We start from the raw sequence: 22,866 nt of genomic DNA, 5'->3' as shown, positions 1-22,866 counted from the left end.
TAATACTTCTCAAGCCAAGCCAGCCTGGAGGCCAATGCAAGGCTGGAACAAAGGTAAGCAGGCCAAGAAACCTGCCACAGCATGAGATGTTGGCCCCCGATCCGGGACCGGATCTGGTGGGGGGCAGACTCTCTCTCTTCGCTCAGGCTTGGGCAAGAGATGTTCTGGATCCTTGGGCGCTAGAAATAGTCTCCCAAGGTTATCTTCTGGAATTCAAGGGGCTTCCCCCAAGGGGGAGGTTCCACAGGTCTCAGTTGTCTTCAGACCACATAAAAAAACAGGCATTCTTACATTGTGTAGAAGACCTGTTAAAAATGGGAGTGATTCATCCTGTTCCATTAGGAGAACAAGGGATGGGGTTCTACTCCAATCTGTTCGTAGTTCCCAAAAAAGAGGGAACATTCAGACCAATCTTAGATCTCAAGATCCTAAACAAGTTTCTCAAGGTTCCATCGTTCAAAATGGAAACCATTCGAACAATTCTTCCTTCCATCCAGGAAGGTCAATTCATGACCACGGTGGATTTAAAGGATGCGTATCTACATATTCCTATCCACAAGGAACATCATCGGTTCCTAAGGTTCGCATTTCTGGACAAGCATTACCAGTTTGTGGCACTTCCGTTCGGATTAGCCACTGCTCCAAGAATTTTCACAAAGGTACTAGGGTCCCTTCTAGCGGTGCTAAGACCAAGGGGCATTGCAGTAGTACCTTACTTGGACGACATACTGATTCAAGCGTCGTCCCTTCCACAAGCAAAGGCTCACATGGACATTGTCCTGGCCTTTCTCAGATCTCACGGGTGGAAAGTGAACGTAGAAAAAAGTTCTCTATCTCCGTCAACAAGGGTTCCCTTCTTGGGAACAATAATAGACTCCTTAGAAATGAGGATTTTTCTGACAGAGGCCAGAAAATCAAAACTTCTAAACTCTTGTCAAATACTTCATTCTGTTCCTCTTCCTTCCATAGCGCAGTGCATGGAAGTAATAGGTTTGATGGTAGCGGCAATGGACATAGTTCCTTTTGCGCGAATTCATCTAAGACCATTACAACTGTGCATGCTCAGTCAGTGGAATGGGGACTATACAGACTTGTCTCCGACGATACAAGTAGATCAGAGGACCAGAGATTCACTCCGTTGGTGGCTGTCCCTGGACAACCTATCACAGGGGATGAGCTTCCGCAGACCAGAGTGGGTCATTGTCACGACCGACGCCAGTCTGGTGGGCTGGGGCGCGGTCTGGGGACCCCTGAAAGCTCAGGGTCTTTGGTCTCGGGAAGAACCTCTTCTCCCGATAAATATTCTGGAACTGAGAGCGATATTCAATGCTCTCAAGGCTTGGCCTCAGCTAGCAAAGGCCAAGTTCATACGGTTTCAATCAGACAACATGACGACTGTTGCGTACATCAACCATCAGGGGGGAACAAGGAGTTCCCTGGCGATGGAAGAAGTGACCAAAATCATTCAATGGGCGGAGACTCACTCCTGCCACTTGTCTGCAATCCACATCCCAGGAGCGGAAAATTGGGAAGCGGATTTTCTGAGTCGTCAGACATTTCATCCGGGGGAGTGGGAACTCCATCCGGAAATCTTTGCCCAAATTACTCAATTGTGGGGCATTCCAGACATGGATCTGATGGCCTCTCGTCAGAACTTCAAGGTTCCTTGCTACGGGTCCAGATCCAGGGATCCCAAGGCGACTCTAGTAGATGCACTAGTAGCACCTTGGACCTTCAAACTAGCTTATGTATTCCCGCCGTTTCCTCTCATCCCCAGGCTGGTAGCCAGGATCAATCAGGAGAGGGCATCGGTGATCTTGATAGCTCCTGCGTGGCCACGCAGGACTTGGTATGCAGACCTGGTGAATATGTCATCGGCTCCACCATGGAAGCTACCTTTGAGACGAGACCTTCTTGTTCAAGGTCCGTTCGAACATCCGAATCTGGTCTCACTCCAACTGACTGCTTGGAGATTGAACGCTTGATCTTATCAAAGCGAGGGTTCTCAAATTCTGTCATTGATACTCTTGTTCAAGCCAGAAAGCCTGTAACCACAAATCTACCACAAAATATGGAAAAAATATATCTGTTGGTGTGAATCTAAAGGATTCCCTTGGGACAAGATAAAAATTCCTAAGATTCTATCCTTTCTTCAAGAAGGTTTGGAGAAAGGATTATCTGCAAGTTCTTTGAAGGGACAGATTTCTGCCTTGTCTGTGTTACTTCACAAAAAGCTGGCAGCTGTGCCAGATGTTCAAGCCTTTGTTCAGGCTCTGGTTAGAATCAAGCCTGTTTACAAACCTTTGACTCCTCCTTGGAGTCTCAATTTAGTTCTTTCAGTTCTTTCAGTTCTTCAGGGGGTTCCGTTTGAACCCTTACATTCCGTTGATATTAAGTTATTATCTTGGAAAGTTTTGTTTTTGGTTGCAATTTCTTCTGCTAGAAGAGTTTCAGAATTATCTGCTCTGCAGTGTTCTCCTCCTTATCTGGTGTTCCATGCAGATAAGGTGGTTTTGCGTACTAAACCTGGTTTTCTTCCGAAAGTTGTTTCTAACAAAAACATTAACCAGGAGATAGTCGTGCCTTCTTTGTGTCCGAATCCAGTTTCAAAGAAGGAACGTTTGTTGCACAATTTGGATGTAGTGCGTGCTCTAAAATTCTATTTAGATGCTACAAAGGATTTTAGACAAACATCTTCCTTGTTTGTTGTTTATTCTGGTAAAAGGAGAGGTCAAAAAGCAACTTCTACCTCTCTTTCCTTTTGGCTTAAAAGCATTATCCGATTGGCTTATGAGACTGCCGGACGGCAGCCTCCTGAAAGAATCACAGCTCATTCCACTAGGGCTGTGGCTTCCACATGGGCCTTCAAGAACGAGGCTTCTGTTGATCAGATATGTAAGGCAGCGACTTGGTCTTCACTGCACACTTTTACTAAATTTTACAAATTTGATACTTTTGCTTCTTCTGAGGCTATTTTTGGGAGAAAGGTTTTGCAAGCCGTGGTGCCTTCCATCTAGGTGACCTGATTTGCTCCCTCCCTTCATCCGTGTCCTAAAGCTTTGGTATTGGTTCCCACAAGTAAGGATGACCCCGTGGACCGGACACACCTATGTTGGAGAAAACAGAATTTATGTTTACCTGATAAATTACTTTCTCCAACGGTGTGTCCGGTCCACGGCCCGCCCTGGTTTTTTAATCAGGTCTGATAATTTATTTTCTTTAACTACAGTCACCACGGTATCATATGATTTCTCCTATGCAAATATTCCTCCTTTACGTCGGTCGAATGACTGGGGAAGGCGGAGCCTAGGAGGGATCATGTGACCAGCTTTGCTGGGCTCTTTGCCATTTCCTGTTGGGGAAGAGAATATCCCACAAGTAAGGATGACGCCGTGGACCGGACACACCGTTGGAGAAAGTAATTTATCAGGTAAACATAAATTCTGTTTTTATCCGGTTTTGAAACTAAGGGGTTAATCATCCATTTGCAAGTGGGTGCAATGCTCTGTTAGTCTATTATACACACTGTAAAAATTTAGATTTACTGCTTTTTATCATTCTACTAGAGTGGTAGCTTCCACATGGACTTTTAAAAATGAGGCTTCTGTTGAACAGATTTGTAAGGCGGCGACTTGGTCTTCGCTTCATACTTTTTCAAAGTTCTATAAATTTGATACTTTTGCTTCTTCGGAGGCTATTTTTGGGAGAAAGGTCTTGCAGGCAGTGGTGCCTTCCGTTTAAGCGCATGCCTTGTCCCTCCCTTCATCCGTGTCCTATAGCTTTGGTATTGGTATCCCACAAGTAATGGATGATCCGTGGACTGGATACACCTTACAAGAGAAAACATAATTTATGCTTACCTGATAAATTTATTTCTCTTGTGGTGTATCCAGTCCACGGCCCGCCCTGTCATTTTAAGGCAGGTGTTTTTTATTTTTAAACTACAGTCACCACTGCACCCTATAGTTTCTCCTTTCTCTTGCTTGTCTTCGGTCGAATGACTGGGAGGTGGCAGTTAGGGGAGGAGCTATATAGACAGCTCTGCTGTGGGTGATCCTCTTGCAGCTTCCTGTTGGGAAGGAGAATATCCCACAAGTAATGGATGATCCGTGGACTGGATACACCACAAGAGAAATAAATTTATCAGGTAAGCATAAATTATGTTTTTGTAACCTTTTTATCTGAATGATTTGGACAGTGTGATGAGGTGTTTGTCACGGTCCTTGGTGTCTGAGCAAATTCTGTGATATCTGATTGCCTGACTGTAGATTATCGATTTTTTAATGTGATTGGGGTGGGAGCAGGAGCTGTGGAGGTAGCTTCATTTATCTGTTGGTTTCCTGTATACAGATTGATTGATGCATGAAATAGATTAAATGATTTATGAAAATGTTCTAGTTTTCTTTCTCCTTCTGTCCATATGATGAAAATATCATATATGTAGCGAAAGTATTTAAAGGGTTTGTGAGGGTGAGTAGCTAGGAATCTCTGTTCTAAATCAGCCATGAAGAGGTTTGCATACTGCGGTGCCATTTTGTAGCCCATGGCTCTATGTGTGTGTGTGTATATGTGTGTATATATATATATATATATATATATATATATATATATATATTCACCAGCCACTTTATTAGGTACACCTGTTCAATTGCTTGGTAACACAAATTGCTAATCAGCCAATCACATGACAGCAACTCGATGCCTTTACCGAGCATCAGAATGGGGAAGAAAGAGGATTTCAGTGACTTTGAACGTGGCATGGTTGTTGGTGCCAGACGGGCTGGTCTAAATATTTCAAAAACTGCTGATCTACTGGGATTTTCACACACAACTATCTCTAGGGTTTACAGAGAATGGTCATAAAAAGACAAAATATCCAGTGAGCGGCTGTTGTGTGGACGAAAATACGTTGTTGTCAGAGGAGAATGGGCAGACTGGTTTGAGATGATAGAAAGGCAACAGTAACTCAAATAGCCACTCGTTACAACCAAGGTATGCAGAATACCATCTCTCAATGCACAACACGTTGAACCTTGAAGCAGATGGGTTACAGCAGCAGAAGACAACACTGGGTGCCACTCCTGTCAGAAGAGTTAAGAGCTAAGAACAGGAAATAGGCTACAATTCGCACAGGCTCACCAAAATTTTACAATAGAAGATTGGAAAAACGTTGCCTTGTCTGATAAGTCTCTATTTCAGCTGTGACATTCAGATGGTAGACTCAGAATTTGTCGTAAACAACATGAAAGCATGGATCCATCCTGCCTTGTATCAACAATTCAGGCTGGTGGTGGTGGTGTAATGGTGTGGAGGATATTTTCTTGGCATACTTTGGGCCCCTTAGTACAAATTAAGCATCATTTAAACGCCACGGTCTACCTGAGTATTGCTGCGGACCATGTCCATCCCTTTCTGACTACAGTGTACCCATCTTCTGATGGCTACTTCCAGCAGGATAATGCACCATGTCACAAAGCTCAAATCATCTCAAACTGGTTTCTTTAAAATGACAATGAGTTTACTGTACTCTAATGGCATCCACAGCCATTTGCATCATTGATGTGCAGCCGACAAATCTGCAGCAACTGCGTGGTGCTATCAAGTCAATATGGACCAAAATATCTAAGGAGTGTTTCCAACACAGTGTTGAATTTATGCCATGAAGAATTAAAGCAGTTCTGAAGGCAAAAGGTTGTCCAACCCGGTTCTAGCAAGGTGTACCTAATAAAGTGGCCGGTGAGTGTGTGTGTGTGTGTGTGTGTGTGTGTGTGTGTATATATATATATATATATATATATATATATATATATATATATATATATATATATAATAAATAAAATTAATAATGTAAGTGTAAGTTGTAAACATATTACTAATTTAAATAGGACCTTGCATCATTATTGGGTCACTCAATTCTTCTTTTTTTGTGTTATACGTTCTTTTAACACATCTAAACATATTAATCTTTTCTTTGGTCTGTTTTAATTTGTCTTTATTATTATTACTATTGTTTATTTGTAAAGTACCACCAAAATCCATCATCATTGCAATAAAAAACAAAGTCTAATGCTTTTATTCCCATTTCTAATTATAATCGTTTGCATGAAGTGTTGTTTGCGTTTTTCAGGTCCTGATGGTGCAGAAATGATGTCTGTTATCATACACAACGTTCACAGACAGCGAGTGAAAGCCCTGAGACGTGTGCAGAGGAATATTGGTCCTCTTGAAATGCACTTATGGGAACCTGCCCTGGGAGACGCTTATGATGATGACTCGTATTATGACCGTCTGTCACTAGGGACCAGTCTGAGCAGAAGTACACTCACTGATTTTGGAAAACCTTATTTTTACAGTGAAGGCGACACTCTCTCAGAAGCTTTGATGAATGATGTAATAGATGAGAGGTACCAGCACACTATCATTGTGACATTAGTAAAGAGGCATTTCAGGTTCTTCTTATCACACAAGTTGTGCTTCTAAAAGCACCAAAAATAAATTAAGAGCATCCAGTGAAAGTAATGATTTACTGGTAGCAAAGTGCCATAAACAAAATCACATGTAAGTGGCTATAGTGCTTAAAAAAACAGTTGAAGGGTTTTACATTTTAAATATTGGTACATTTTAAGGTAGAAATACAATTTGTAATGCATTTGAATGCATAAAGCTGTTTAGTGAGAGACTGTGTGCTTGGTAAATTCAGGAATGTTTCTGTGCAGCATTCAGTGAATATTTCTTGCATATAGCACTCATTTGTTTAGGAGCTGAATATTGTGTAATGTTACTTTTCTGGTATTGTCTATTAATCCTTTGTCAGAGGTAATACATTGCTACTACTCAGGGGACAGTGTGCTTCATTAAAATGGCATCAGTTCCAGTAACTCAATTGGTGCCGCACTTGACAGGCTACAGTGGTCTTAAAAGGACAAAAAACACCTTTTGCCTTTGTGTAAAGCTCCCCAGAGGGGCCAAAAGGGAAATAGGTTACAGAGTTGGCTTTTTGTTTTTTTTAGGGAGTGTGGGTAAAGTACAGTTTTTACACAAAAACAAAACGGTGTTTAATGTCCTTTTAAGGAGATGACTTTATAAATGTGTATATATAAGCTCCACATGACAACTTTTCTCCTATTTTAATCTCTCTCACTCACTCACACACAGCTGGTCTGTCTAAGAACTCTAAACTGCACAGCCTGTGGCCTGTTTATTTACCAACAGGTTTGGCAAATCAAAGATTTTCCAGCACAAACGTCAGACAAATGACAAAATTGGTTTTGCCTTCTCCATCAGTATCACAGCTAACCCAGCACTGTCCTTATAGCACGCAATGTAAATAGCAATTCTATTACAATGTCCCTTTACATGTATTCCCTCCATCTTTCTCTCCAAACCATGTATACAAGAACATACCCCAGTAGTTTACTGTAACATATTTAAAGACTACTTATATTTTAGCCCCTTTGCTCCCTTGAAAGAAGACATTGCTCAGGGGTGCATAGAAAACCTGATGATACATAAGTAAAATTGGGCAAGTTCTTATTGTGTATTCTAAATTGCAGTTCTGAATGGCACGTTGTTGAGACAAAATGTTCCCAGAAATCAAAGGAGGATAAAACAGTATGCAAAAATGGAGGACAGAAATCTAAAGACTCAACAGAAAATAAACCTGCCCTTCCTATTGTTGGTACATGGGAATTTGAGAGTGATGATGAAGAATACACAAACTTCCTTAATCTGTTTCTGAGTTATCTTCTGGAAAGAGACCTACTTCATTACAGTGAAACAAGCATTCCTTTCCTTACAGTTTTTTCTAGAAACCTTCAAGAACATGAGCTGAACTCTCTTGTATTTGATGTTCATACTGCTCTAAAGCGTAAGCTTGGGAGACCCAAAATCCAGAGTGTTTTTCGAGCTGGCTGCTGCTACACTGGTAACGAAGAGTTCTGCAGTGAGTCTGGGAAACTAGAGGGCACTTTGGCTCATAATCAAAGCACAACTGATTTAGTCACAAATCCCGCTTTGCCTCTAGTTATAGAAAAGCCAGTAGCTTCATCTTTTAAATACTTTAGCAATATAAAAACTAGAAATTTGTCAAAAAGTGGACTTTATGGCTTAAAAGAGCAAAGAACACAGAAAGTGAATGAAGAGTTTCATAAGGTATCCTCAGTGCCTCCGGAGTGTGGCTTACCTACAGCTAGCCAGTATAGGTACAGAAGAATTCAGACTACGGATTGTATGCCCAGTGAGGAGCTTGGGGCACAATTACAGGCAAAATTCAGTAATGAAGCTAAGTTGGTAGAATGGATGATCAGGTGGTCTGAAAAGAGGTTGTTCTGGAGTGCAGGAAAAGCAGAATTATACCAAGCCCAGAGCACTGCGATACGTGTGAAAGCGTCTTCTGCTGCAATCCTTACTTCACTTTGGCTTCTAGAAAAGCCTTACTTGGGAGGAGTACGTGAGAACAAAGGAAGGTTTGCGGTATGTACTAAATGTTTTGTTATGTTTTATAGATTATTATACACAAACTGTAGAGTGGTGGTTTGTAGTATATTTTTAAACAAATTCTCTATGTTTAGACATAATTTAAAATGACAATTTTGTTTTCTGCACTTTAAAGTTTTTTTGGTTTTTTTTGTGAATGCTTGTTGGTTATATTTCTATTAGCTCATTTGTTCAGCCATCAGCTCTGTAAACATTTGTGTAATTTAAAGTACAGGCTGTACGTCCACATTTTAGCCACCAGAGGGCATTTTGAAGAATGTTTACTTGTCCTGCTTTCTATCTAGTAAGCAACTGAGGTTATTTTCTTTTCTGTGTTGTGCTCTTAGTGCTCCTATACACACTTAAAGGACCAGTAAACACAGTATATTTGAATAATTAACAACTTCATGATAACAAGACAATGCCATAGCACTTAGTCTGAACTTCACATGAGTAGTAGATTTTTTTTTCTAACAAACTTCAAAGTTATGTATATTTCCACTCCCCCTGTACCATGTGACAGCCATCAGCCAATAACAAATGCATATACGTATAGTCTGTGAATTCTAGCACATGCTCAGTAGGAGATGGTGACTCAAAACATGTAAATATAAAAGACTGCATATTTTTTTTAATGAAAGTAGATTGGAAAGTTGTTTAAAATGACATGCTGTATCTAAATCATGAAAGTTTAATTTGACCTGAGTGTCCCTTTAACTCCAGAGGAAACATTTATTTCCTTGCATCGTGCATAGTTTTGGTCCATTGTAAAGCTTCCTTCTTTAATTGATCTGATATGCTCAAAAATATAAATAAAATAGAATATTACTAAGTTTGGATCTAATTTAATGCTGGGAGATATTTGATCTGCAAATGGTTTTAATTACATAAAAGTTACAAATGGTTGCTTACAACCTTATTGCATGACATATATATATATGGGATTAGGTCGGTAGATCGTGTGTAGGCGTTATTAAAGGATAATAGCCATATTTTACTTGTGGCTGTTCTTCGCAGGTCCCTTCAAGTGAATACACTGTAGCCACTGTATTACAGCCAGTGACTGAATCAATGATCAACAATAACAGTGGTAAAGATATTGAAGATTCAGAAGTGGGATCTGTTGCATATGTGGAAGTGCATATTCAAGAACCTCAACAGGATATTGCTTCTGAGTAAGTATTAAAAAATTATGTTCTCTGTTGTTATCTTTAGGATCACTGGCTACACCAATAAAAGGGACAGTCTACACCTTAGTCATCTTAAAGTCTTACTTTAGATTAAGCTGCAAATATCCACCTGCACCCTTTCTATATCATGCATCAGTAACCGTAAATAAGTTATTTTAAAATGACTATTGTTTCTTATCACTTTGAAATGGCTGCCAAGCTCCGCCCACTGATGACATCACAATTTGGGTCGCATCTATGCACTCTGAAAAATAGCATTGACAGTCTGTTGAATCCAATTAGTGAGTCTTTTGTAACTAGTGAAGCCTTTAATGCAGCCCAGATCATGATGTCATCAGTGGGCGGAGCTTGGCAGCCATTTCAATGTGACCAGAAACAATAGTCCTTTTAAAATAACTTTTTTACTGTTAATGCTGTATGATATAGAAAAGGTGCAGGAGGCTGTTTGCAGCTTAAAGGGACATTGTACACTAGAATTTTCTTTGCATAAATGTTTTGCAGATGATCTATTTATATAGTCCATCTGGGTGTGTTTTTGTAAAAATTTGTAGTTTAGCTTATTTTCTTTCCTAAGATATGGTGAGTCCACAGAATCATCAATTTCTAGTGGGAATATCACTCCTGGCCAGCAGGAGGAGGCAAAGAGCACTACAGCAAAGCTGCTGTATACAGTGGATATAAAAAGTCTACACACCCCTGTTAAAATGTCAGGTTTCTGTGATGTAAAAAAATGAGACAAAGATAAATCATTTCAGAACTTTGTCCACCTTTAATGTGACCTATAAACTGTACAACTCAATTGGAAAACAAACTGAAATTTCTTTCATGTAATTAACAAGAGTCCATGAGCTAGTGACGTATGGGATATACATTCCTACCAGGAGGGGCAAAGTTTCCCAAACCTTAAAATGCCTATAAATACACCCCTCACCACACCCACAAATCAGTTTTACAAACTTTGCCTCCAAGGGAGGTGGTGAAGTAAGTTTGTGCTAGATTCTACGTTGATATGCGCTCCGCAGCAAGTTGGAGCCCGGTTTTCCTCTCAGCGTGCAGTGAATGTCAGAGGGATGTGAGGAGAGTATTGCCTATTGAATGCAGTGATCTCCTTCTACGGGGTCTATTTCATAAGGTTCTCTGTTATCGGTCGTAGAGATTCATCTCTTACCTCCCTTTTCAGATCGACGATATACTCTTATATTTACCATTTCCTCTACTGATTCTCGTTTCAGTACTGGTTTGGCTTTCTACAAACATGTAGATGAGTGTCCTGGGGTAAGTAAGTCTTATTTTCTGTGACACTCTAAGCTATGGTTGGGCACTTTATTTATAAAGTTCTAAATATATGTATTCAAACATTTATTTGCCTTGACTCAGAATGTTCAACTTTCCTTATTTCCAGACAGTCAGTTTCATATTTGGGATTATGCTTTAATTATCATATTTTTCTTACCTCAAAAATTTGACTTTTTCCCTGTGGGCTGTTAGGCTCGCGGGGGCTGAAAATGCTTCATTTTATTGCGTCATTCTTGGCGCGGACTTTTTTGGCGCAAAAATTCATTTCGTTTCCGGCGTCATACGTGTCGCCGGAAGTTGCGTCATTTTTTTGACGTTATTTTGCGCCAAAAATGTCGGCGTTCCGGATGTGGCGTCATTTTTGGCGCCAAAAGCATTTAGGCGCCAAATAATGTGGGCGTCTTATTTGGCGCCAAAAAATATGGGCGTCGTTTTTGTCTCCACATTATTTCAGTCTCATTTTTCATTTGCTTCTGGTTGCTAGAAGCTTGATGTTTGGCATTTTTTTCCCATTCCTGAAACTGTCTTATAAGGAATTTGATCTATTTTGCTTTATATGTTGTTTTTTCTCTTACATATTGCAAGATGTCTCACGTTGCATCTGAGCCAGAAGATACTACAGGAAAACCTCTGCCTGCTGGATCTACCAAAGCTAAGTGTATCTGCTGTAAACTTTTGGTAGCTATTCCTCCAGCTGTTGTTTGTATTAAATGTCATGACAAACTTGTTAATGCAGATAATATTTCCTTTAGTGATGTACCATTGCCTGTTGCAGTTCCCTCAACATCTAAGGTGCAGAATGTTCCTGATAACATAAGAGATTTTGTTTCTGAATCCATAAAGAAGGCTTTGTCTGTTATTTCTCCTTCTAGTAAACGTAAAAAGTCTTTTAAATCTTCTCTCTCTACAGATGAATTTTTAAATGAACACCATCATTCTGATTCTTTGGACTCTTCTGGTTCAGAGGATTCTGTCTCAGAGATTGATGCTGATAAATCTTCATATTTATTTAAGATGGAATTTATTCGCTCTTTACTTAAAGAAGTACTAATTGCTTTAGAAATAGAGGATTCTAGTCCTCTTGATACTAATTCTATACGTTTGGATAAGGTTTTTAAAGCTCCTGCGGTTATTCCAGAAGTCTTTCCTGTTCCTAATGCTATTTCTGCAGTAATTGCTAAGGAATGGGATAGATTGGGTAATTCATTTACTCCTTCTAAACGTTTTAAGCAATTATATCCTGTTCCGCCTGACAGATTAGAATTTTGGGACAAAATCCCTAAAGTTGATGGGGCTATTTCTACCCTTGCTAAACGTACTACCATTCCTACATCAGATGGTACCTCGTTTAAGGATCCTTTAGATAGAAAAATTGAATCTTTTCTAAGAAAAGCTTATCTATGTTCAGGTAATCTTCTTAGACCTGCTATATCATTGGCTGATGTTGCTGCAGCTTCAACTTTTTGGTTGGAAACTCTAGCGCAACAAGTAACAAATCGTGATTCTCATGATATTATTATTCTTCTCCAGCATGCTAATAATTTCATCTGTGATGCCATTTTTGATATTATTAGAGTTGATGTTAGATTTATGTCTCTGGCTATCTTAGCCAGAAGAGCTTTATGGCTTAAGACTTGGAATGCTGATATGGCTTCTAAATCAACTCTACTTTCCATTTCTTTCCAGGGAAACAAATTATTTGGTTCTCAGTTGGATTCTATTATTTCAACTGTTACTGGTGGGAAAGGAACTTTTTTACCACAGGATAAAAAGTCTAAAGGTAAAAACAGGGCTAACAATCGTTTTCGTTCCTTTCGTTTCAACAAAGAACAAAAGCCTGATCCTTCGTCCTCAGGAGCAGTTTCAGTTTGGAAACCATCTCCAGTCTGGAATAAATCCAAGCCTGCTAGAAAGGCAAAGCCTGCTTCTAAGTTCACATGAAGGTACGGCCCTCATTCCAGTTCAGCTGGTAGGGGGCAGGTTACGTTTTTTCAAAGAAATTTGGATCAGTTCTGTTCACAATCTTTGGATTCAGAACATTGTTTCAGAAGGGTACAGGATTGGTTTCAAGATGAGACCTCCTGCAAAGAGATTTTTTCTTTCCCATGTCCCAGTAAATCCAGTGAAAGCTCAAGCATTTCTGAATTGTGTTTCAGATCTAGAGTTGGCTGGAGTAATTATGCCAGTTCCAGTTCCGGAACAGGGGATGGGGTTTTATTCAAATCTCTTCATTGTACCAAAGAAGGAGAATTCCTTCAGACCAGTTCTGGATCTAAAATTATTGAATCGTTATGTAAGGATACCAACGTTCAAGATGGTAACTGTAAGGACTATATTGCCTTTTGTTCAGCAAGGGAATTATATGTCCACAATAGATTTACAGGATGCATATCTGCATATTCCGATTCATCCAGATCATTATCAGTTCCTGAGATTCTCTTTTCTAGACAAGCATTACCAATTTGTGGCTCTACCGTTTGGCCTTGCTACAGCTCCAAGAATTTTCACAAAGATTCTCGGTGCCCTTCTGTCTGTAATCAGAGAACAGGGTATTGTGGTATTTCCTTATTTGGACGATATCTTGGTACTTGCTCCGTCTTTACATTTAGCAGAGTCTCATACGAATCGACTTGTGTTGTTTCTTCAAGATCATGGTTGGAGGATCAATTTACCAAAAAGTTCTTTGATTCCTCAAACAAGGGTAACCTTTCTGGGTTTCCAGATAGATTCAGTGTCCATGACTTTGTCTTTAACAGACAAGAGATGTCTAAAATTGATTACAGCCTGTCGAAACCTTCAGTCTCAATCATTCCCTTCGGTAGCCTTATGCATGGAAATTCTAGGTCTTATGACTGCTGCATCGGACGCGATCCCCTTTGCTCGTTTTCACATGCGACCTCTTCAGCTCTGTATGCTGAACCAATGGTGCAGGGATTACACGAAGATATATCAATTAATATCTTTAAAACCGATTGTTCGGCACTCTCTAACGTGGTGGACAGATCACCATCGTTTAATTCAGGGGGCTTCTTTTGTTCTTCCGACCTGGACTGTAATTTCAACAGATGCAAGTCTCACAGGTTGGGGAGCTGTGTGGGGATCTCTGACGGCACAAGGAGTTTGGGAATCTCAGGAGGTGAGATTACCGATCAATATCTTGGAACTCCGTGCAGTTTTCAGAGCTCTTCAGTTTTGGCCTCTTCTGAAGAGAGAATCGTTCATTTGTTTTCAGACAGACAATGTCACAACTGTGGCATACATCAATCATCAAGGAGGGACTCACAGTCCTCTGGCTATGAAAGAAGTATCTCGAATTTTGGTTTGGGCGGAATCCAGCTCCTGTCTAATCTCTGCGGTTCATATCCCAGGTGTAGACAATTGGGAAGCGGATTATCTCAGTCGCCAAACGTTGCATCCGGGCGAATGGTCTCTTCACCCAGAGGTATTTCTTCAGATTGTTCAAATGTGGGGGCTCCCAGAGATAGATCTGATGGCCTCTCATCTAAACAAGAAACTTCCCAGGTATCTGTCCAGATCCCGGGATCCTCAGGCGGAGGCAGTGGATGCATTATCACTTCCTTGGAAGTATCATCCTGCCTATATCTTTCCGCCTCTAGTTCTTCTTCCAAGAGTAATCTCCAAGATTCTGAGGGAATGCTCGTTTGTTCTGCTAATAGCTCCGGCATGGCCTCACAGGTTTTGGTATGCGGATCTTGTCCGGATGGCATCTTGCCAACCATGGACTCTTCCGTTAAGACCAGACCTTCTGTCTCAAGGTCCTTTTTTCCATCCGGATCTGAAATCCTTAAATTTAAAGGTATGGAGATTGAACGCTTGATTCTTGGTCATAGAGGTTTCTCTGACTCCGTGATTAATACTATGTTACAGGCTCGTAAATCTGTATCTCGAGAGATATATTATAGAGTCTGGAAGACTTATATTTCTTGGTGTCTTTCTCATCATTTTTCTTGGCATTCTTTTAGAATACCGAGAATTTTACAGTTTCTTCAGGATGGTTTAGATAAGGGTTTGTCCGCGAGTTCTTTGAAAGGACAAATCTCCGCTCTTTCTGTTCTTTTTCACAGAAAGATTGCTATTCTTCCTGATATTCATTGTTTTGTACAAGCTTTGGTTCGTATAAAACCTGTCATTAAGTCAATTTCTCCTCCATGGAGTTTGAATTTGGTTTTGGGAGCTCTTCAAGCTCCTCCGTTTGAACCTATGCATTCATTGGACATTAAATTACTTTCTTGGAAAGTTTTGTTCCTTTTGGCCATCTCTTCTGCTAGAAGAGTTTCTGAATTATCTGCTCTTTCGTGTGAGTCTCCTTTTCTGATTTTTCATCAGGATAAGGCGGTGTTGCGAACTTCTTTTGAATTTTTACCTAAAGTTGTGAATTCCAACAACATTAGTAGAGAAATTGTGGTTCCTTCATTATGTCCTAATCCTAAGAATTCTAAGGAGAAATCATTGCATTCTTTGGATGTTGTTAGAGCTTTGAAATATTATGTTGAAGCTACGAAATCTTTCCGTAAGACTTCTAGTCTATTTGTTATCTTTTCCGGTTCTAGGAAAGGCCAGAAAGCTTCTGCCATTTCTTTGGCATCTTGGTTGAAATCTTTAATTCATCTTGCCTATGTTGAGTCGGGTAAAATTCCGCCTCAAAGAATTACAGCTCATTCTACTAGGTCAGTTTCTACTTCCTGGGCGTTTAGGAATGAAGCTTCGGTTGACCAGATCTGCAAAGCAGCAACTTGGTCCTCTTTGCATACTTTTACTAAATTCTACCATTTTGATGTATTTTCTTCTTCTGAAGCAGTTTTTGGTAGAAAAGTTCTTCAGGCAGCGGTTTCAGTTTGAATCTTCTGCTTATGTTTTTTGTTAAACTTTATTTTGGGTGTGGATTATTTTCAGCAGGAATTGGCTGTCTTTATTTTATCCCTCCCTCTCTAGTGACTCTTGTGTGGAAAGATCCACATCTTGGGTAGTCATTATCCCATACGTCACTAGCTCATGGACTCTTGTTAATTACATGAAAGAAAACATAATTTATGTAAGAACTTACCTGATAAATTCATTTCTTTCATATTAACAAGAGTCCATGAGGCCCACCCTTTTTTGTGGTGGTTATGATTTTTTTGTATAAAGCACAATTATTCCAATTCCTTATTTTATATGCTTCGCACTTTTTTTCTTATCACCCCACTTCTTGGCTATTCGTTAAACTGATTTGTGGGTGTGGTGAGGGGTGTATTTATAGGCATTTTAAGGTTTGGGAAACTTTGCCCCTCCTGGTAGGAATGTATATCCCATACGTCACTAGCTCATGGACTCTTGTTAATATGAAAGAAATGAATTTATCAGGTAAGTTCTTACATAAATTATGTTGTTTTAGGTAGAGGGAAGAAAAAATATAAAAATAAAATAATATGGTTGCATAAGTGTGCACACCCTTAAACTAATACTTTGTTGAAGCACCTTTTGATTTTATTACAGCACTCAGTCTTTTTGGGTATGAGTCTATCAGCATGGCACATTTTGACTTGGCAAGATTTGCCCACTCTTCTTTGCAAAAACACTCCAAATCTGTCAGATTGCGAGGGCATCTCCTGTGCACAGCCCTCTTCAGATCACCCCACAGATTTTCAATCGGATTCAGGTCTGGGCTCTGGCTGGGCCATTTCAAAACTTTAATCTTCTTCTGGTGAAGCCATTCCTTTGTTGATTTGGATGTATGCTTTGGGTCGTTGTCATGCTGAAAGATGAAGTTCCTCTTCATGTTCAGCTTTCTAGCAGAAGCCTGTAGGTTTTGTGCCAATATTGACTGGTATTTGGAACTGTTCATAATTCCCTCTAGCTTAACTAAGGCCCCAGTTCCAGCTGAAGAAAAACAGCCCCAAAGCATGATGCTGCCACCACCATGCTTCACTGTGGGTATGGTGTTCTTTTGGTGATGTGCAGTGTTGTTTTTGTGCCAAACATATCTTTTGGAATTATGGCCAAAAAGTTCAACCTTGGTTTCATCAGACCATAACACCTTTTCCCACATGCTTTTGGGAGACTTTAGATGTGTTTTTGCAAAATGTAGCCTGGCTTGGATGTTTTTCTTCGTAAGAAAAGGCTTTAGTCTTGCCACTCTACCCCATAGCCCAGACATATGAAGAATACGTGAGATTGTTGTCACATGTACTTGCCAGATATTCCTGCAGCTCCTTTAATGTTGCTGTAGGCCTCTTGGCAGCCTCCCAGACCAGTTTTCTTCTCGTCTTTTCATCAATTTTGGAGGGACGTTCAGTTCTTGGTAATGTCACTGTTGTGCCATATTTTCTCTACTTGATGATGACTATCTTCACTGTGTTCCATGGTATATCTAATGCCTTGGAAATTCTTTTGTACCCTTCTCCTGACTGATACCTTTTTAACAATTAGATCCCTCTGATGCTTTGGAAGCTCTCTGTGGACCATGGCTTTTGCTGTGGGATGCAACTTAGAAAATTTCAGGAAAGACCAACTAGAGCAGCTGAACTTTATTTGGGGTTAATCAGAGACACTTTAAATGATGGCAGGTGTATGCTGACTCCTATTTAACATGATTTTGAATGCGATTGCTTAATTCTGAACACAGCTACATCCCCACTTATGCAACCACATTATTTTTTTTTCTTATTTTTTTTCTTCCCTCCACCTAAAAGATTTCAGTTTGTTTTTCAATTGGTTGTCTCAGTAACACCTCTCCCAGGGAACTTTCGCAGACCTTCCTGGGTGATCGTGACCACGGGTGCCAGCCTTCTAGGTTGGGGAGCAATTTGGGGGTCATTGAAGACTCAGGGTCTTTGGACTCGGGAGGAGTCAGTTCTCCCTATAAACATTCTAGAACTGAGAGTGATTTTCAGTGCTCTACTGGCCTGGCCTCAGTTAGCCTTGGCCCGGTTTATCAGATTCCAGTCGGACAACTTAACTTCAGTGGCGTACATTAACCACCAGGGGGGAACTCGTAGTTCCTTGGCCATGTCAAAGGTGGCCCGGATAATCCAGTGGGCGGAGTCTCACAACTGTTGTCTTTCTGCGATCCACATCCCAGGAGTGGACAATTGGGAGGCGGATTTTCTAAACCGACAGACCTTTCATCCGGGGGAGTGGGAACTCCATCCGGAAGTATTTTCCAGTTTAATCCTCAATTGGGGGCAGCTAGAACTGGATCTCATGGCTTCTCTGCAGAATGCCAAGCTTCTGAGGTACGGCTCAAGGTCAAGGGATCCACAGGCTTTCTTGATAGGTGCTCTTGCTGTTCCTTGGAATTTCAGTCTAGCATACATATTTACTCCATTCGCTCTCCTGCCAAGAGTCATTGCTCTGAACAAGCAGGAGAGGGTGTCTGTGATTCTTATAGTGCTGGCGTGGCCTCGCAGGATCTGGTATGCAGATCTAGTGGAAATGTCATCTCTACCTCCGTGGAGACTCCCTCTGAGGAAGGACCTTCTACTTCAGTGTCCTTTTCTTCATCCAAATCTCATTTCTCTGAAGCTGACTGCTTGGAGATTGAACGCTTCTTGATTTTATCTAAGCGTGGGTTTTCAGAGTCGGTCATTGAGACCATGATTCAGACTTGTAAGCCTGTGACAAGAAAGATTTACTATAAGATATGGCGTAAATATCTGTATTGGTGTGAATCCAGAGGCTACTCCTTGGAGTAGAGTCAGGATTCCTAGGATTTTGTATTTTCTCCAGGAGGGTCTGGAGAAGGGTTTGACAGCTAGTACTCTGAAAGGTCAGATTTCTGCATTGTCTATTTTGTTGCATAAGCGTTTGGCGGATGCGCCAGACGTGCAATCTTTTTGTCAGGCTTTGGTTAGGATTCGGCCTGTGTTTAAGCCAGTTACTCTTCCCTTGTTCTTAGAGTTTTACAGCGAGCTCTGTTTGAACCTATGCATTCCTTAGATATCAAGATGCTATCTTGGAAGGTTTTGTTTTTTGTTCTCCTTATCTTATTTTTCATTCTGATAAGGTGGTTTTACATACTAAATTGGGTTTCCTACCTAAGGTTGTTTCAAACAAGAATATTAATCAGGAGATTGTGGTTCCTTCTTTGTGTCCTAATCCTTCTTTTCCTAAGGAGCATTTATTGAACAACCTAGATGTTGTGCGTACATTGAAGTTCTATCTTCAGGTGACTAAGGACTTTCGTCAGTCTTCTGCTTTGTTTGTTTGTTTTTCTGGGAAGCGCAAGGGTCAGAAAGCTACAGCTACTTCTCTTTCTCTTTGGCTAAGGAGTATTATTTGTTTGGCCTATGAGACTGCTGGACAGCAACCCCCTGAGAGAATCACTGCTCATTCCACAAGGGCTGTTTCTTCTTCCTGGGCATTTAAAAATGAAGCTTCTGTGAAACAGTTTTGCAAGGCTGCAACTTGGTCCACTTTGCATACTTTTTCAAAGTTTTATAAATTTGATACTTTTGCCTCAGCTGAGGCTTCTTTTGGGAGAAGGGTTCTTCAAGCAGTGGTGCCTTCTGTTTAGGTCTACCTGTCTTGTCCCTCCCTTATCCTCTAACTTGGGTATTGATTCCCACTAGTAATTGATTCCATGGACTCACCATATCTTAGGAAAGACAAAATCATTTATGCTTACCTGATAAATTTATTTATTTCCAGATATGGTCAGTCCACGGCCCACCCTTTATTTAAGACAGTTATTTTTTCTAAAACCTCAGGCACCTCTACACTTTTGTGTTATCATCTTTTTCCATTTTTCCTTCGGCCGAATAACTGGAGGTTATGGGTAAGGGAAGTGACATATATAGCAGCTTTGCTGTAGTGCTCTTTGCCTCCTCCTGCTGGCCAGGAGTGATATTCCCACTAGTAATTGATGATTCCGTTGACTCACCATATCCGGAAATAAATAAATGTATCAGGTAAGCATAAATTATGTTTTTAAATAACATTGTGCTGATTTTTAGACTCCTAACCAAAACCCAAAATTTTAGATGTATATTGATGTATACAGACTTCAGACTGCTTCTGTTTCTATAATGGGTCTTTTCATATGCAGGGGGGAGGGTCTGCTCTCAGCCCCTTTCAGTGGGTGTCCCATGCTAATCTCATCAAAAGTGCTAAATTGGGAGCTTCTAAGTAATTTGGTTTAAAAGGTTTTATACTTGATTTTTATATTATCTGTGCATATTCTTCTTTATAGTAGTGTCTATTGCATGCAGTTAAATAAAAAATTGTGTATAATGTCCCTTTAATCTAACATAAGACTTTAGGATAACTAAAAGTGTAAACTATCCCTTTTACTTTTTACAACACCATTTACTTTTCAAGATAACAGTTCAGATTTTTTAAGTGATGTTTGTTGATAACTTTAAGTTCTGCTGTCAAAAAACAGTTTTTGAATAGTGGTAATATCACATTTAAAGCCAAGATAGGACCAGTGCGTGCTGACTTGATGAGCCATACTGTTTCTCCAACATTGGTGTGTCCGGTCCACGGCGTCATCCTTACTTGTGTGAATATCTCTTCCCCAACAGGAAATGGCAAAGAGTCCCAGCAAAGCTGTCCATATAGTCCCTCCTAGGCTCCGCCCACCCCAGTCATTCTCTTTGCCATTGCACAGGCAACATCTCCACGGAGATGGTTAAGAGTATGTGGTGTTTAGTTGTAGTTTTTTATTCTACTATCAAGAGTTTGTTATTTTAAAATAGTGCTGGTATGTACTATTTACTCTGAAACAGAAAAAGATGAAGAGTTCTGTTTGTGAGAGGAAGATGATTTTAGCAGACAGTAACTAAAATCGTTTGCTGTTTCCACATAGGACTGTTGAGATGAAGTAACTTCAGTTGGGGGAAACAGTTAGCAGACTTTTCTGCTTAAGGTATGACTAGCCATATTTCTAACAAGACTGTGTAATGCTGGAAGGCTGTCATTTCCCCTCATGGGGACCGGTAAGCCATTTTCTTAGTCTCAAACAGAATAAAGGGCTTAATATGGGCTATAAAACTGGTAGACACTTTTATGGGCAAAATCGATTGCTTTATTTGGGCATTTTATACATGTTTATGCTTGTAATTCACACTTATAAGCTTGGGGAACGTTTTTTAACGTCAGGCACTGTGTTAGACACCTTTCCAGTCAGGAAGGGCCTTCCCAGTTGTAGGCTGAGCCTCATTTTCGCGCCATTACTGCGCAGTTACTTTTGAGAGCAAGACATGCAGATGCATGTGTGAGGATCTGAAAGTAGTTGGAAAAGTTCCTAGAAGGCTTCATTTGGTATCGTATTCCCCCCTGGGTTTGGTAAAGTCGCAGCAAAGGCTGTAGCTGGGACTGTAGAGGGGTTAAAACTGTAACCGGCTCCGGTTTCTTTATTTTAAGGGTTAAAGCTCTGAAAATTGGTGTGCAATACTTTGAATGCTTTAAGACACTGTGGTGAAAATTTGGTAAATTTTGAACAATTCCTTCATACTTTTTCACATATTCAGTAATAAAGTGTGCACTGTTTAAAATTTAAAGAGACAGTAACGTTTTTGTTTTAAAACGGTTTTTGTACTTTATTGACAAGTTTAAGCCTGTTTAACATGTCTGTACCTTCAGATAAGCTATGTTCTATATGTATGAAAGTCAATGTGTCTCCCCCTTCAAAATTGTGTTATAATTGTGCCATAGCGTCCAAACAAAGTAAGGACAGTACTGCCACAAATAGTAAAGTTGCCCAAGATGATTCATCAGATGAAGGGAGTAGACATAGTTCTACATCATCTCCTTCTGTGTCTATACCAGTTTTGCCCACGCAGGAGGCCCCTAGTACTTCTAGCGCGCCAATGCTTATTACTATGCAACAATTGACGGCTGTAATGGATAACTCCATAGCAAATATTTTATCCAAAATGCCTGCATATCAGAGAAAGCGTGATTGCTCTGTTTTAAACACTGAAGAGCAGGAGGGCGTTGATGATAATTGCTTTGTCATACCCTCACACCAATCTGAAGGGGCCATGAGGGAGGTTTTGTCAGATGGGGAAATTTCAGATTCAGGTAGAATTTCTCAACAGGCTGAACCTGATGTTGTGACATTTAAATTTAAATTAGAGCATCTCCGCGCGCTGCTTAAGGAGGTGTTATCTACTCTGGATGATTGTGACAACCTGGTCATTCCAGAAAAATTATGTCCCCCCTCCTATATTTAAGAAATTATTTCCTATGGTCGACCCCAGAAAGGACTTATGGCAGACAGTCCCTAAGGTCGAGGGGGCAGTTTCTACTCTAAACAAGCGCACTACTATCCCTATCGAGGATAATTGTGCTTTCAAAGATCCTATGGATAAAAAATTGGAGGGTTTGCTTAAAAAGATTTTTGTACAGCAAGGTTACCTACTGCAACCCATTTCGTGCATTGTTCCTGTCACTACAGCAGCGTGGTTCTGGTTCGAGGAACTAGAAAAGTCGCTCAGTAGAGAGACTCCGTATGAGGAGGTTATGGACAGAGTTCACGCACTCAAGTTGGATAATTCTCTTATTTTAGATGCCGCTTTGCAATTAGCTAGATTAGCGGCGAAAAAAATTCAGGGTTTGCAATTGTGGCGCGCAGAGCGCTTTGGCTAAAGTCTTGGTCAGCGGATGTATCTTCCAAGACAAAATTGCTTAATATCCCCTTCAAGGGTAAAACTCTCTTTGGGCCAGAATTGAAAGAGATTATTTCAGACATCACTGGGGGAAAGGGCCACGCCCTCCCACAAGATAGGCCTTTCAAAGCCAAGAATAAGTCTAATTTTCGTTCCTTTCGCAATTTCAGGAACGGACCGGCCTCTAACTCTGCATCCTCTAAACAAGAGGGTAATGCTTCACAAACCAAACCAGCCTGGAAACCGATGCAAGGCTGGAACAAGGGTAAGCAGGCCAAGAAGCCTGCTACTGC

At 40.5% G+C, this 22,866-nt stretch overlaps 1 protein-coding gene across 1 annotated transcript in view; it reads left to right on the top strand.

Moving 5' to 3' along the window:
* Positions 1 to 22,866, top strand: part of CPLANE1 (ciliogenesis and planar polarity effector complex subunit 1) — a 319,607-nt gene that overhangs the window by 121,883 nt on the left and 174,858 nt on the right. The window contains exons 27-29 of the mRNA XM_053699673.1: positions 6,128 to 6,404; positions 7,554 to 8,472; positions 9,493 to 9,650. Of these exons, the coding sequence (XP_053555648.1) occupies positions 6,128 to 6,404; positions 7,554 to 8,472; positions 9,493 to 9,650 (1,354 nt within the window). The remainder of the gene's footprint in view (positions 1 to 6,127; positions 6,405 to 7,553; positions 8,473 to 9,492; positions 9,651 to 22,866) is intronic.

Source organism: Bombina bombina, chromosome 2, assembly GCF_027579735.1.
Source record: "Bombina bombina isolate aBomBom1 chromosome 2, aBomBom1.pri, whole genome shotgun sequence".
Taxonomy (NCBI): domain Eukaryota; kingdom Metazoa; phylum Chordata; class Amphibia; order Anura; family Bombinatoridae; genus Bombina; species Bombina bombina.
This window is presented reverse-complemented; position numbering and strand designations above follow the sequence as displayed.